Source organism: Haliotis rubra, unplaced genomic scaffold (assembly GCF_003918875.1).
Source record: "Haliotis rubra isolate DU_JTF1 unplaced genomic scaffold, ASM391887v1 Scf58, whole genome shotgun sequence".
NCBI lineage: Eukaryota > Metazoa > Mollusca > Gastropoda > Lepetellida > Haliotidae > Haliotis > Haliotis rubra.
The window spans coordinates 2319733-2333215 of NW_025767279.1; the positions used below are offsets into that span (position 1 = coordinate 2319733).

Genomic DNA, 13483 nt, shown 5'->3' on the forward strand with positions numbered 1-13483 from the left:
TTATTGTAGGCAACAGAGTTGGACAGTCTGATCGATCAGACTACAATCCCTCACCCATCCACCCTCTAAACGATTGAGTTTTTCCAGGTTTCCTTGCACACTGTGTATACTGATCCTGCTTGAGCTAGTTTTTATGTACTTAACCAGCTGAGAAATGAGGAATCAATTATCTGACTGATTGTATACTGCGTGACATTAAGGGCCAATTCACGACTGGAAAGGTGTTGCCAATCTCGCCAAACAGCTTGGTACCCCGTATCAGGTCGTTTTTATTTCTTTGCACCGTACCTGACGGGGCCTGGAATATGGTTTTTCAGATATGTCTTTGATTTCTAACTCTGTTGAATTGATCTTAGCACTGGTGAAAGATCTCTCTCTCTCTCTCTCTCTCTCTCTCTCTCTCTCTCTCTCTCTCTCTCTCTCTCTCTCTCTCTCTCTCTCTCTCTCTCTCTCTCTCTCTCTCTCTCTCTCTCTCTCTCTCACACACACACACACACACACATACACTCCCAAATTCCAATGTCATTCACACGCATTGTAAGTGAATTATTCTCTTGATGCAATTCCACAGGATTGTGACCTGCCTCAGATGCATTTGGTTTTGTTTACACAGATCTGTAATGGCAAGGGGTTTATCTGGTACATTATCTACTTCACATGGAGCTTCCTTAATAACACGAACCACATGGGACTTAATGGATTCCCATAACAGCAACAAGCACCTGCTTTACGGTCTCACCATCACAGTGTCTGGGGTTGTTAGAGACACGGGGACATAACCTATGAACCTAAACATTACCCAAGTTGGAGAAATATCAAACATCTTGCCGTGGCTTTTACACGAACTCTCGATTTTTATATTAAACATATCCACATGAATAGATAAATGTTTAATATATACTATCACAAAACATATGGTTGATATCTTATTTTCAGTTAAAAGTTAAAAATAAGCCGTATCGCGTGTACAGCTAAACATCCTCTCCTAGGATATGCCACTTGATCTCAACCAAGCTCTGCGTGGAAGCCATTTTGACAAATCATTTACTGTCGCTATCAATGAGAATAAATTATTTAACATACTATAATTTAATTCTGTCAAAAGTCAATTTTGAAAAATCAACTGATCAGGACGAATCACCCCAGAGCTGTGTTTGTATCGGGCGAGTGAGGTGAAATTTAAGGTCAGGTTGGCAATCATTCAGCCATATTGTGACTAGTCTGTAACGGAAGGAAAGTAACTCAGTTTCTTTAATTCCCTATTCCCCGAACCTCGCTTTTTTCAAACCTATCGAAAATTTAATTATAATAAATCAACAAAAGCATAAAAGTGCATTTCCCTAAATGGCAAAACATTAACAACAAAACCCATTAAGTCCAGCCTCGCACACACTTACGACAGGATCTTATTTTATGCCGCTTTTGAGAAAATCCTTGAGTGTTGAGAATATATCCACATTCTGTTTTGGATATAAAACACGCGGATGAAAGTTCGCATGTCGAGCATAAAGAGCTTGAACGTACTTCCCAAGTAACTTCTCGGGTTAATATTGGTTGGTTATGGCGGACCGACAGGCGTTACTCCACGACATGTGGCGGAATGACCCTGCCGGGAGTCTGAGCACATCAACAACTATGTAATCAAACAGTCTCCCTAGGTCCTGTGGTACGGCATTATCAGTGTGTTTCAAGTGAGGCTGGATCTTAATCGATCCAGACTGCCGCAGTGGCTGAATTTGAAACGAAACAATGATAAAAGGAAACAAAACCGCACCATTGCAGACATCCATGAGAGTATCCAAAATGCCTTTGTATATGGCTAAGAAGCATTGATACTCTCCTTGGTGTCGTATTGAGAATGTGTATAGCAATCACGAGAAGACAAGAAGGATATGTGTGATTGCGTGCGTGTGTGCGCGATAGTGTGCCAGCTGGTACTATCTCATTTGTTTGTATTACCCGGAACTAATGCCAAATGTTCATCTGAATAACTACGCCGTAGCTTACCAAGAACACCGCTACCCAACTCAGACACAGTATAATGACGCTCAACCGACCAGTTCTTGATAAATCCCCGAGCCGCCAGGCAGGGTAACAAACACTACCATCTCTTAACGTCAGAATACGAGGTATCCTTTCTTCCTCGTCACTGGTGTGTTCCAAATGCATTCACTGCCTATGTTCAACATCCTTTTGGTCAGCCACTGTTTGAATGTCAAGATATCTACCGGTATTTCTGTTTCAACAATAATAATATATGGAACCTGAGTCTGTTAGAGTAAAACCAAACCATGCAAGGGAGGATAACCTGTGTCTCAGACTCGAGAAGATCCGGGTTAGAATTGGTCTTCACCAACCCATGCTTGTCGTAAGAGGCGACTAACGGGATCGGGTGGTCAGGCTCACTGACCTGGTTGACACATGTCATCGGTTTCCAGTTGTGTAGATAGATGCTCATGATGCTGATCACTGGATTGTCTGGTCCAGACTTGATTATTTACAGACCGTCGCCATATAGCTGGAATATTGCTGAGTGCGACGTTAAACAACAAACAAACAAACCTACTTTGATGAAACCGATGAGCATGGATATGGTGCTGACATACCTTTAAAAATAACCCGGGATTCAAACCCACAATAATAGGTTTCTGGCGATCCCAAAGGACGCATTTCCGCAGAGGGAATTACGATGTCTGAAACCACTCGTCAACCTGTGCTCCCGGGAATGATATTGATAACTGGTAAGACAATACAAAAAAAGCCGGAACAAAACAACAAAACATGAATAAATGATTAAACAATGGCGCCATCAATCTGTCTTCATTGTGTCAACATGTATGTATAACAACAGAAATATTAAAATCGTATTTTTGTTTGAAAACGGTTTGATCAAGTACGTGAATACAATGGTTCTCCAATCTGATGTGTCAGGCACGATTATCTGTTTAGATATGTCGTAAGAAACACAAAACAATCACATGCAGCTGCGACAATTCATAATCTTTTGAAACAATATCTGTTTGACACGATAAAGAGCATATGATATATACAAATACGGAAATCTTTGAAATTTAATGATAAAAATGACGTACCTAAACAAAGGTCCGGGACAATTCACTTCATCTTCGTTGGAATATAGACTGGCTTCGCTACATTCCTCCATGTTGTCTCAAAGTCCCCCTCAACGACCAGATCTTATCAGCTGCCGGAGGCTGAGTATGTAAAGAGAACAGGTGCTAGCAATTGCAGGCAGCCATCGTCAATATCGCGTGCAGGTTGGGGCTGGAGAATGGTGTTTTGAGGTGTATCTGCTTTGTTTACTCCCGAGCACGGATTTATCGTGAAATCGATCGTCTACTCGTTCGCTGCTTAATTTGTGGGTGATGGTTTGAGACCTACAAGGAGAGTGAATTTTATGGGACAGTGTGTTTGAAAAGCGAGTGTGATTGGATTGAAAGATAGTGTCAGGTCAACCTACATTGCAACACCAAAGGTCAGACAACCCATGAGAGGGGACTCAGTGTCGGGTTTGGAATGGAGGTTCCAGACGGTTCCAAACCCGCGAGCATGGATATTGTGGTGCCAGTGTTGGGAACAATATCAGGACGATTCCGGCTATTCTGGTGACTTCTGGCACGTCTGACACACGCAATTCAGTGTGAAATGTGTGCCTCACGCAACTTGGTCACCCGTAGCTCGGAGTGTTGATGACAGGTCAGATGAACACTGCATACATTTCTGCAGTTGAAAATGTAATTTCAGTAGAAGAGGCAAATGGTTCACAGTGTACACCTATGAAATGACAATACGGAGGCATTAAAAGTGTGAATGTAACATATTTTTTTAGTTTTAGATGTCTGAATGTAACAGATTTCTGAGTTTAATAGACATCTGAATGTAAGATATGCCTGAACACCGCAGATCTCAGAATGTAACAGATCTCTGAGTTTAATAGACATCTGAATGTAAGATATGCCTGAACACCACAGATCTCAGAATGTAACAGATCTCTGAGTTTAATAGACATCTGAATGTAAGATATTCCCGAACACCACAGATCTCAGAATGTAACAGATCTCTGAGTTTAATAGACATCTGAATGTAAGATATGCCTGAACACCACAGATCTCAGAATGTAACAGATTACTGAGTTTAATAGACATCTGAATGTAAGATATGACTGAACACCATAGATCGCAGAATGTAACAGATCTCTGAGTGTATTTGGTATGTGAATGTAAGAGATATCTGACTACCACAGATCTCTATAGTAACATATCTCAGAGTTTAATAGATACATGAATGTAACAGATCTTTGCGTTTAATATAATTTAAATGTAAGAGGTATGTGTTTGCAACAGATATCTGAATGTAAAATGCCTTTGAGAATTCAGGTAAGGCACCACCTTTGTATATTATGGGGATCAGATATTTATCTTTTAGACGTTTATTGTTTTCAGTTAGTTCTTCAAGACATTTCTTTATAATGGAGGAGACGAACGATTTCCTTGGGCGTACAACACATTTAACATCCGGCATTGGCACAAAACATTTATAGTTGTTTGTAAAACCAGAGGAAATCTTTCCAGTGTTTTCGGGAACAGAATAATAACTGGCGGGCCCCTGCCGTTATAGTCTCATTGTATCGAGCACAGATATTATCTTGGAGGAAGGGTTCTGGAATGAGTACCATAAAGACCGATTCCATCATCACAACATAATGCGATTGGTTGTGAGATGAGCTTGCAGTAGATGAAGGACATCAATGCCACACCGTATCATGGATCCGGGACACGGTATGACCTGAGTCCGATACAGTGTGAGTTGACCCACTTTGGCCCTGTTGCACGAAGCGATCTTAGCGCCTCGGCTATTGTAAGCCTATGTTTAAGGAGATGAGTTATGATCATTTTAGAACTTAGAGTGCTTTGTACCACCGACCCCATGGTAAAGAATAGGTCCAAATCAGCCTGTGTTATAAGGTGCTTCTGAGATCCCAAGGAACGGTTTAGCAGATCCCTAAGTAAGATCCTGAGTTAGAGCATGCGCCGCTTCTCTGTAACACGCCTAGATCCGAGAACCGCTTCTCCTAACTGTTTGTTATTGTTTAACGCCACCCTTTCAGCAATATTTCAGCTATATGACGGTTCTTTTAGATAATCGATTCCGGACAAGACAATCTAGTGATCAACATCATGAGCATTCCCGACTCAATGTATGCTGCGACAACTTGTTAGATGTAAGATGTAAAGGCAGAACCAAGCTAACCCGTTACCGTTTGCCTCCATTTTGGTTATTGGAGAGTGTGAGTGAGTGAGTTAGTTTTACGCCGCACTCAGCAATATTTCAGCTATATGGCGGCGGTCTGTAAATAATCGAGTCTGGACCAGACAATCCAGTGACCAACAGCATCGATCTGCGCAATGGGGAACCGATGACATGTGTTAACCAAGTCAGCGAGCCTGACTACCCGATTTCTTTAGTCGCTTCTTACGACAAGCATGAATTACTGAAGAGAAATATTAACTCGGATATTCATGGTAGGACCTTATCACTCTCCCAGGACATTCATGTACTGTCGCATGTACCCTTACAAGAATCAACTCAACGCAATCTTCATAAGTGACATATCAATTGATCGGGTTGTGGCGTGTGACCATAGCCCGATGGAGTGGAGGACTGGTGAGCGTTCAACATTAAACACACAGACAAACCCGTGATTGGTGTGCTGGTCGGCCTGACAGGACCTGAATGTCACAGTGTTTGCCCCGATGACGTCATGGATTGTTGTCCATGATATCAACCACCGGGTTTCACGACACAGACCTGAATACTGACAGACCGTCGTGATATGTATACCAGTGGAATACAGTAACTGTGCATTATTTGATGTTATGCCATTTTAGTGCAAAAAGATAAATCATGATTTGTGGTGTTTTCCTTAATCACTGTTTAACTGTTGACAGGATAATATCGAAATCTGTATGATTTGACACTGGACATCGTGAGACGTTCTTGAAGAGATGTGGTGTCAAAGTCAGTTCACAAATTCAGTATCGTGTGTGTCCACCATTGGCGTTGGTCCAGGCTTGGCAACGGCGACGCATAGACGACACTAAGCGACTGAAGAAAGCTTGGGAAATGTTCCATATTCAGATAACGCCAATGGCTGATTCTGGGTTGGACGTATACGTTTGTCCATTTCATCGCAAGCGTGCTCCATAGAGGGCAGGTCCGGAGAAACAGCTGGCCAGGGGCGTACCCGGACGTTCTCCTGTCTCAGGAAATCTGTCACAACACGAGCGACATGTGGACGGGCATTATGTTGCTGAAGCGTGAAATTACGTCTTGTCTCCTGTACTGTAGATGCTGTCTGCACCAGGCAAGACGTGCCTGTCGGTGACGTTGGAGCAAAACTGGACGAATTGCAGGCCGTCAGGACCAGATGTTCCGTACTGTGCTGAAACTGATTAGACGTAATCCAGGAATGGTCCGAGCAGTCAAACTGGCAGTCTGAAATCGATTCCTGAGATAAATCAGCCGAATGTGGTTGTCTTGCTGAGGTGACGTCACGCGTAGACGGCCGGTCCGAGACAAATCTCACCCAAATGTCTCGCCACTTCATTTTGGGCCATTCCAATCTCCAGCATACCTACGGCGCGGAGATGCTGATTTTCTGTCAACCTTGACATGACGTACGCGCAGTTAAGGTTGAAATTAACGTGCTTTCCACAACATTCCAGGGGCCCGTTCCTCAAAGCGATCGTAGCGCTAGGGTGATCGCCACTCCCATACTTTAACATAGACTTACGACTGTCGTAGCGCTACGATCGCTTGGAGGAACAGGGCCCAGGCGCGTAGCAAGCCTATTTTTTTCGTGTAAGCCCGTTAGGTTGCAAATCTTTACATTTAAATAGCATTGAGGGCTTGCCTAGCCCTTTTAGCAGCAATCATTTGTAAGGCTTTTTTCATAATGGTAGCTACTCCCCTGCATTCAGAGGCTAGAGAATAACCGTTCTTCAATTTTCAGTATCAGGTGTGTGAACCTCAGGTGTAAAAAAGCGTGCAAAAAGTAAGTTCATTGGGTACATGTAGAGTTTATACAGATAATTAAAACAGGACTTATTTAAGTCTTTACTAGGCCATGCCTTGAGGCAGGGCTCAGACACAATTACTTGGAGCACAGTTCCGGGACGATGCCGTACAAGAGTTAATTGTGTTGTTAGGTGACGTTCTTATCGAGGCATTACCCACAGTTGCTTGTTCGAACCACTATTAGCCATTGTATAGTGAGGAATAACTCAATCGATGTGACCCACCTTTAAACAAGGTAAACGTATGTTCCATTGCGTGTTCACACAAGGAATGGTATCGCAGCGTATTTCCCTTTCCGATATCAATCAATCAGGTCAGGTCGATAGTACTCTCTCCTTGATTCGGTAGGTAGGTATTGATTGTACATGCAACAACAAGCACTTCAGTTAACTGGTTGGGGTAGGTAAGACCTATACCCCTTACAGTATACATACGCCCAATACAAGACCCTGTTGTGACTTGTTTCACATGTCCCTGTGTTGTATTCACTATTTGATAGTGACTTCTAAACACAAACATCAAACATACAACGGACTCTGGCTCGAGAAGAAATTAAAAATTTCTATGGAAATCTTTTAATTTTTGTTTATTCGTTCGTTCGTTGGTTCGTTTGTTCACTCATTCATTCATTCATCCATGCATTTATTTATTTGTTTATTTATATCTATTTTGTGACTCTTATTTCAATTTTAAAGTTACTGAGTACTGGCTTCAATATTTGTTGTTTTTAGGTATAACAGTAAATCCGACTGTGTCGAAGTTAACCCTTATAAATCTAAAGGCTTTTATCATTAACACTAATAACGGTAGACAGCTATACGAAATCAGTTCTTACGTTCGACTACAAAACACTGAACGACCCAGGTGGACACGTGATGACGAATTAAAGTATGACCCGAGTTATCTTTGCCCAATTATACTCACTTCCGTTTCATGCATTCGTTCAATCATGAATAAAACATTTAATGAATATCGTCGGTAAATTTATCTTTCGATCAATAATGCAACTTTTTGAAAAGGATTTACATCTGTTTGATGTCATACGCTTAATTCTGTGTTTTTTTACAAGCGTTAATAAGAAAAGGTGTAATGGCAGCCTTTGTCACGCGATGTTACACTGGTTAACCTCCCATAGTGTGTTTACCAATACACATGGCGGTTGTGTTGCGCCTTCTCCTGGCTGCCATTTTGTTTTTTTATATCTAAGATTCCAATATATTCGTTTTATTCCGGATACTTTCCTTGGCTATCCTTGGCTATCTCAGGTTATGTCAGGTTGAATGTAGTCAATTCTGGCTGCTAGAAATACGATTAATTCCGTTGATACAAATCACCGAAATCTTAGCATGGAACGCCCCTAGTGACAGTATTGTTGTGCAATATATGGCAACACAAGCCCCGCCATTCTATTGCCAACCACCAAGCCAACAGTACTGTTTTTGTTTTTTGGGTAACCTCGGAAAATTCCTTTATTCCTCGAAATCGCTTTCAATATATATCTGACCATGAACAGGATGCACAGAAGAAATGTCTTGTGTTATTTATGACTTTTCCCAGAGTGAGTTTAGCTTTACGCTCCTTTATGTGAGTGAGTTTAATTTTACGCCACTTTCAGCAATATTTCAGCAATATCACGACGGGGGACATCACAAATGGACTTCACACATTGTACCCATGTGGGGAATGGAACCCGGGTCTTTCTTGACGAGCGAACGCTTTAACCACTAGGCTACCCCACCGCCCCCATTAATTTATGTAATATCACGGTGAGGATACCTGAAAAGGCTTCACATTGTAGGATTTTTTTAGATTACTTATAAGCCGTATGTTTTTTCTATCATGACGACATACACATTCATATTATTACCCAGGGACCTCAAAGGTACTGACCACGAGACGGTTGAGACCGTCCAGGAACCATCATTTTCCAGACAAATCTGGGAGGTTTCGACCCCCGATCAGGCATCAGACAGACCAAGGCCCCTTTTACAAAGCATTGTCATAAGTCGATGCTACAGTACGACATGCAGTCGTAGCGCAACGATAGCTTTGTGAAACGGGGCCCAGGGACGTCACGTGGCAGTGTGCCTGTTGCTTTCATCAATAATACCTATATTAATTAAATAATTCATAACGCTTGTGATTTGAAACATGCCCCGACATTTGTTTTCTGTAATTCTGTTTTCTGAGACTGATATGGATTATTCATCAAACCGAGAGACAGAACAAAAACCGGAACGGAAATGTTCTTGAATTACACAACCTACGTTGCCCAAGAACCGTGCATACATTTTTTCAGCTTAATATAATTCTATGACATAAAAAATTAATCATTTTTTTCTAAATGTTTGTCCATGACATCGAGGTCTGTGTTGAATGAAATTGCCAGAAAATTGGAAAATGTGCGTGTGAGTGCGTGCGTGTGTCAACAACATTACAGGTACACATGTATATGTCAGCGGTCTATATATAAACCGAGTCTGGACCAGACACACCACATATTGACACCCTTAGCATCATTCTTGGCAATTAGGATGCTGTGACATCAACCATGATTGACACCTCTTCCGACAAGCATCGACAATCTGCCAGAGCTGTTGGTGGTGCCCGATATGATTGAAAGATGCTTAAAACCAGAAAGTTTAGAATACTGCCACCAACCTTCAATATTTTAGTGACCTTTTTTATGACTTAAATAATATTTTTAATTTACTTGTAAACAATAAAACACTATAACACCATTTAATATCCAATAATTATAAAATAGTTCTATACAAACAAACCAAAATGACTTATCAAGAACATGAAAAATGTCACTACTACATATTTAAAAAAAATATTATGTTATGGTAGGAAGGGGGATATTTCTTAAAACAAAACCCAGCCCCCGTTTTAGTAATAAGAGAACAGGAGCTATAGGATAGATATATATTGTGACCAGACTCTGACTGTGACCTGAGATCCTGTACAGAAGGTTTTGTTGGCGTATCCAAGGAATACTATTCGATATGTTTATCTAAAGGTCAAGTGACGGCACCTGTTGATGTTGGAAGATATCAAACACGAACCAAAATCACAGTCTGTCCCGCCCTGGAAATCCAAGTTGTAATGTTTGGTCCCTTAGCGCTAAGATTGTATGAATAATAGATCATTGCAATTACCACGAGGCTGCGCTGCTTTAAACGGAATGTCAGATACATCACGGAGAGTGTGTGTGTGTGTGTGTGTGTGTGTGTGTGTGTGTGTGCGCGCGCGCGTGCGTGTGCGTGTGTGTGTGTGTGTGCGTGCGTGCGTGCGTGCCTGTGTGTGTGTGACAAGGGAGTCACTGTAATGTGGGTGAAAAGCCTGAATTTAGCAGAAACCTACTACTTTCAGTGTCGTGGAAACCGGGGATCGTAATCAGGATTAGTTTGGGATTCGATCCTGCGATCGCCGATCTCAAGCCCCTGTCATATGACAAAATGTCCAATGTTCATGGGCGACAGACCTTTAGCACTTTGGGTAACCCACTAACCCACGCGTTTCCACCTCTACTTCAAACATTGAGTGAGTGAGTGAGTGAGCATGGTTTTACGCCTTTAGCAATATTCCAGCAATATCACGGCGGGGGGCACAAGAAATGGGCTTCATATGGGTAATCGAAACCAGGTCTTCAGCGTGACTAGCGGACGCTTTAACCATTAGGCTACCTGCCCCCTTCAAACAGAAAATTAACAGCAGGAAATCTAGACCTCAAACTCACGACTATCCTGTCTGAGCAGCGAAGGGAAAATTAATACCACCCGTACTTAATTAATGATGAAGTTGGGCATCCATTATTCAAAACAAATGAATAGGGATAGATTTATCAAACCGACCGAAGTAAGTGAAGCAGTATGTTTGCTATACGACCTCCTTATCTGTCCCATTTTCTTCTAAAGTAGGGACGCGATATAAATTATCGACCATGAGAGTAAAATAGGTTTTACACACAACCTGGATCCAAAGACATGTTGGTCCGAACAGGCGATCATACCCAAGCACACTATCAACGTGTCCCGTGTGCTCTCAGACCTTTTCAAGAAGGGATGCCATGATCAGACATTTCAGGAATCAACACGGACGAACACCACCATCACCACCACCACCACAAGAGGAACCACCGCCACCACCACCACCACAATTACCACCACCACCACAAGTGGCCACCGGTGACGTAAAGGATCGAACAAGACCTGGAAGACCGAGGAGGACCAGTGGCCGTCATGACCGAGTTCTTATTCATCTGGCAAGACTCAATGACATGACCCATGACCAACAGCTGCGCCGGTGTAAGATTGAAAACATACCCGCGTTGAAAACAATACGTGACCCGGGTTAATTTTCAATAGCAGCCGGGTGATTATTCAATGTTGAAAAAAGACCCCTGGCGTTGAAAAGTGAGTCCGGGTAATAATTCAATGTTGAAAACTTACCCGCCGGGTACCTTTTCAACGCGGGTATGTTTTCAATCTTACACCGGCCAGGGAGAGTGGGAATCCGGGTCCTCAACAATACCATAGAGGGCTGCTGGTCACATACATACACACACACTCAGGACCGTCAAATGTGGCGCAGGGTCCAACAAAACAGGAGGACATGGCGTACGGTTTATCGGTCTGATGAAAGTTTTCTACACGTTAATGTCAGCCTTGTCGCGAATAGAAATGTAACAAGGCACATCACCAGGAGATGATCCATGCAGCTGAAACCTTTGAGGGTGGTTTAGTGACGGTGTGGGTTAGCATTTCGTATGCCTGCAAGTTGGATCTCATTACACTACCTGGGACACTCAGTAGTCAACGGTATCAACAAAATACCAGATACTGCCGTCGTGCCACATGTTGATAACCATCCTCTAGCCAGTCGTCTGACACTCATGGATAACAACGCTACACCTCACTGATCTCGTGACGTCATCGCCCATTAGCAGAATAACACCATCGAAACATTACCGAGGAGCCCTAATCTGAACCCCTTCGAACATCTCTATGACTTTCTTGAACGCCACGGTCACGCTAGAGATCTACTGTTCCAAATCTGCAGAAATATCGTACTCAATGAATGGTGGAGGATTCCTAACGAGGGGCGGCTACACCAGGTACTGGTATGCTGGTTCATACAATCACAACATAGTCATAGTAACCATCCTTTTCGTTATTGTTGATGTGCATGTAAGTTTTTGTGTGTATTCCTCTCAGATTGCAAGTAAATTTCTAACAAATTTCAATTCAGATTAGTTTTTGTTATAATCAGATTACAATATGTTGCAGTCACCATGTTAATTAATACGCGGAATTGGGTTTTTAAGGCATATACAACATTTAATTTACTTATAATATGGAATGGTTAGTGGTACCTGATTAATGCCCATGTGTATAGATCATGCTGGCTCATCAACACGGGTGCGGTTGGGTAGCCTAATGGTTGAAGCGTTCGCTCGTCGCGCCGATGACCCGGGTTCGATTCCCCACATGGATACAATGCGTGAAGCTCATTTCTTGTGTCCCCCGCCGTGATATTGCTGGAATATTGCTAAAAGCGGCGTAAAACTAAACTCAGTCACTCAATACGGCTGTAAACATGTACATACACCATACATACGTTACACACTGTCACTTCGATCTATCTGTAAATAACTAAATCTGGACAGGACAAGCCAGTGATTGACATCTAGAGCATCGATCCACGCAATTGGGATTAAGTGCATCCAACAAATACCACACGATACCAGTTCTCCCCACAAACGACAAGCATGGGTTGATGACGACAAATTCTAACCCGGATCTTGAAGGGGCGTTATATATTACCGTCACTATACATGTCTTAGTGATAATCGCGTCCTTTCTTACCTTTAGTTATTACATTTTAGCGCAGGCTGCTTCCGTCCATTGAGCCACTGTACCATGTCTTCAGTCAAGGTGGTAGTAACGAAGGGTCTATCCTGTTATTCCGACAACAAACGGGACGATTTCTTGTGTCACCACTGAACATACATCCCGACTCACCTTCACATTGAGAGCTTTAAATGATTCAACACCCGCATCAACGTTCTACGTTTCCATAGCAACCAAAGCACCTGCTTGGAGTCCCACGCAATGGGAAAAAGAACACGGGTCGGATCGATCAGGGAAATTCGATCTCGGTGATTGAGTTTTGAAGACTTTCGGCATGTGTTGGGCTCTGGATGAGCTGGTAATGGGTTATTTTGTCAGCAGGTCCCTCGCATGCTTATATCGACTGGTGGGATGTTACACTGGCGAGATCTGATTAAGAACTAAATGATATATTGGATGGATGTTTTAGCGGAGGTGCAGGCGATGAATAGATTTCGGAATTCAGGAGAGCAAGTTTGGAATGTGTAAATCCC

General features: G+C 42.5%; 1 protein-coding gene across 1 annotated transcript in view; it reads right to left on the minus strand.

The window, feature by feature from the left end:
• LOC124254744 overlaps positions 1 to 13158 on the minus strand; it is a 40040-nt gene extending 26882 nt beyond the window's left edge. Inside the window, exons 1-2 of the mRNA XM_046688588.1 lie at positions 12966 to 13158; positions 3093 to 3212 (exon numbers count right to left, since the gene is read on the minus strand). Of these exons, the coding sequence (XP_046544544.1) occupies positions 3093 to 3163 (71 nt within the window). The 5' untranslated portion in view covers positions 3164 to 3212; positions 12966 to 13158. The remainder of the gene's footprint in view (positions 1 to 3092; positions 3213 to 12965) is intronic.
• Between the last annotated feature and the right edge of the window lie 325 nt (positions 13159 to 13483).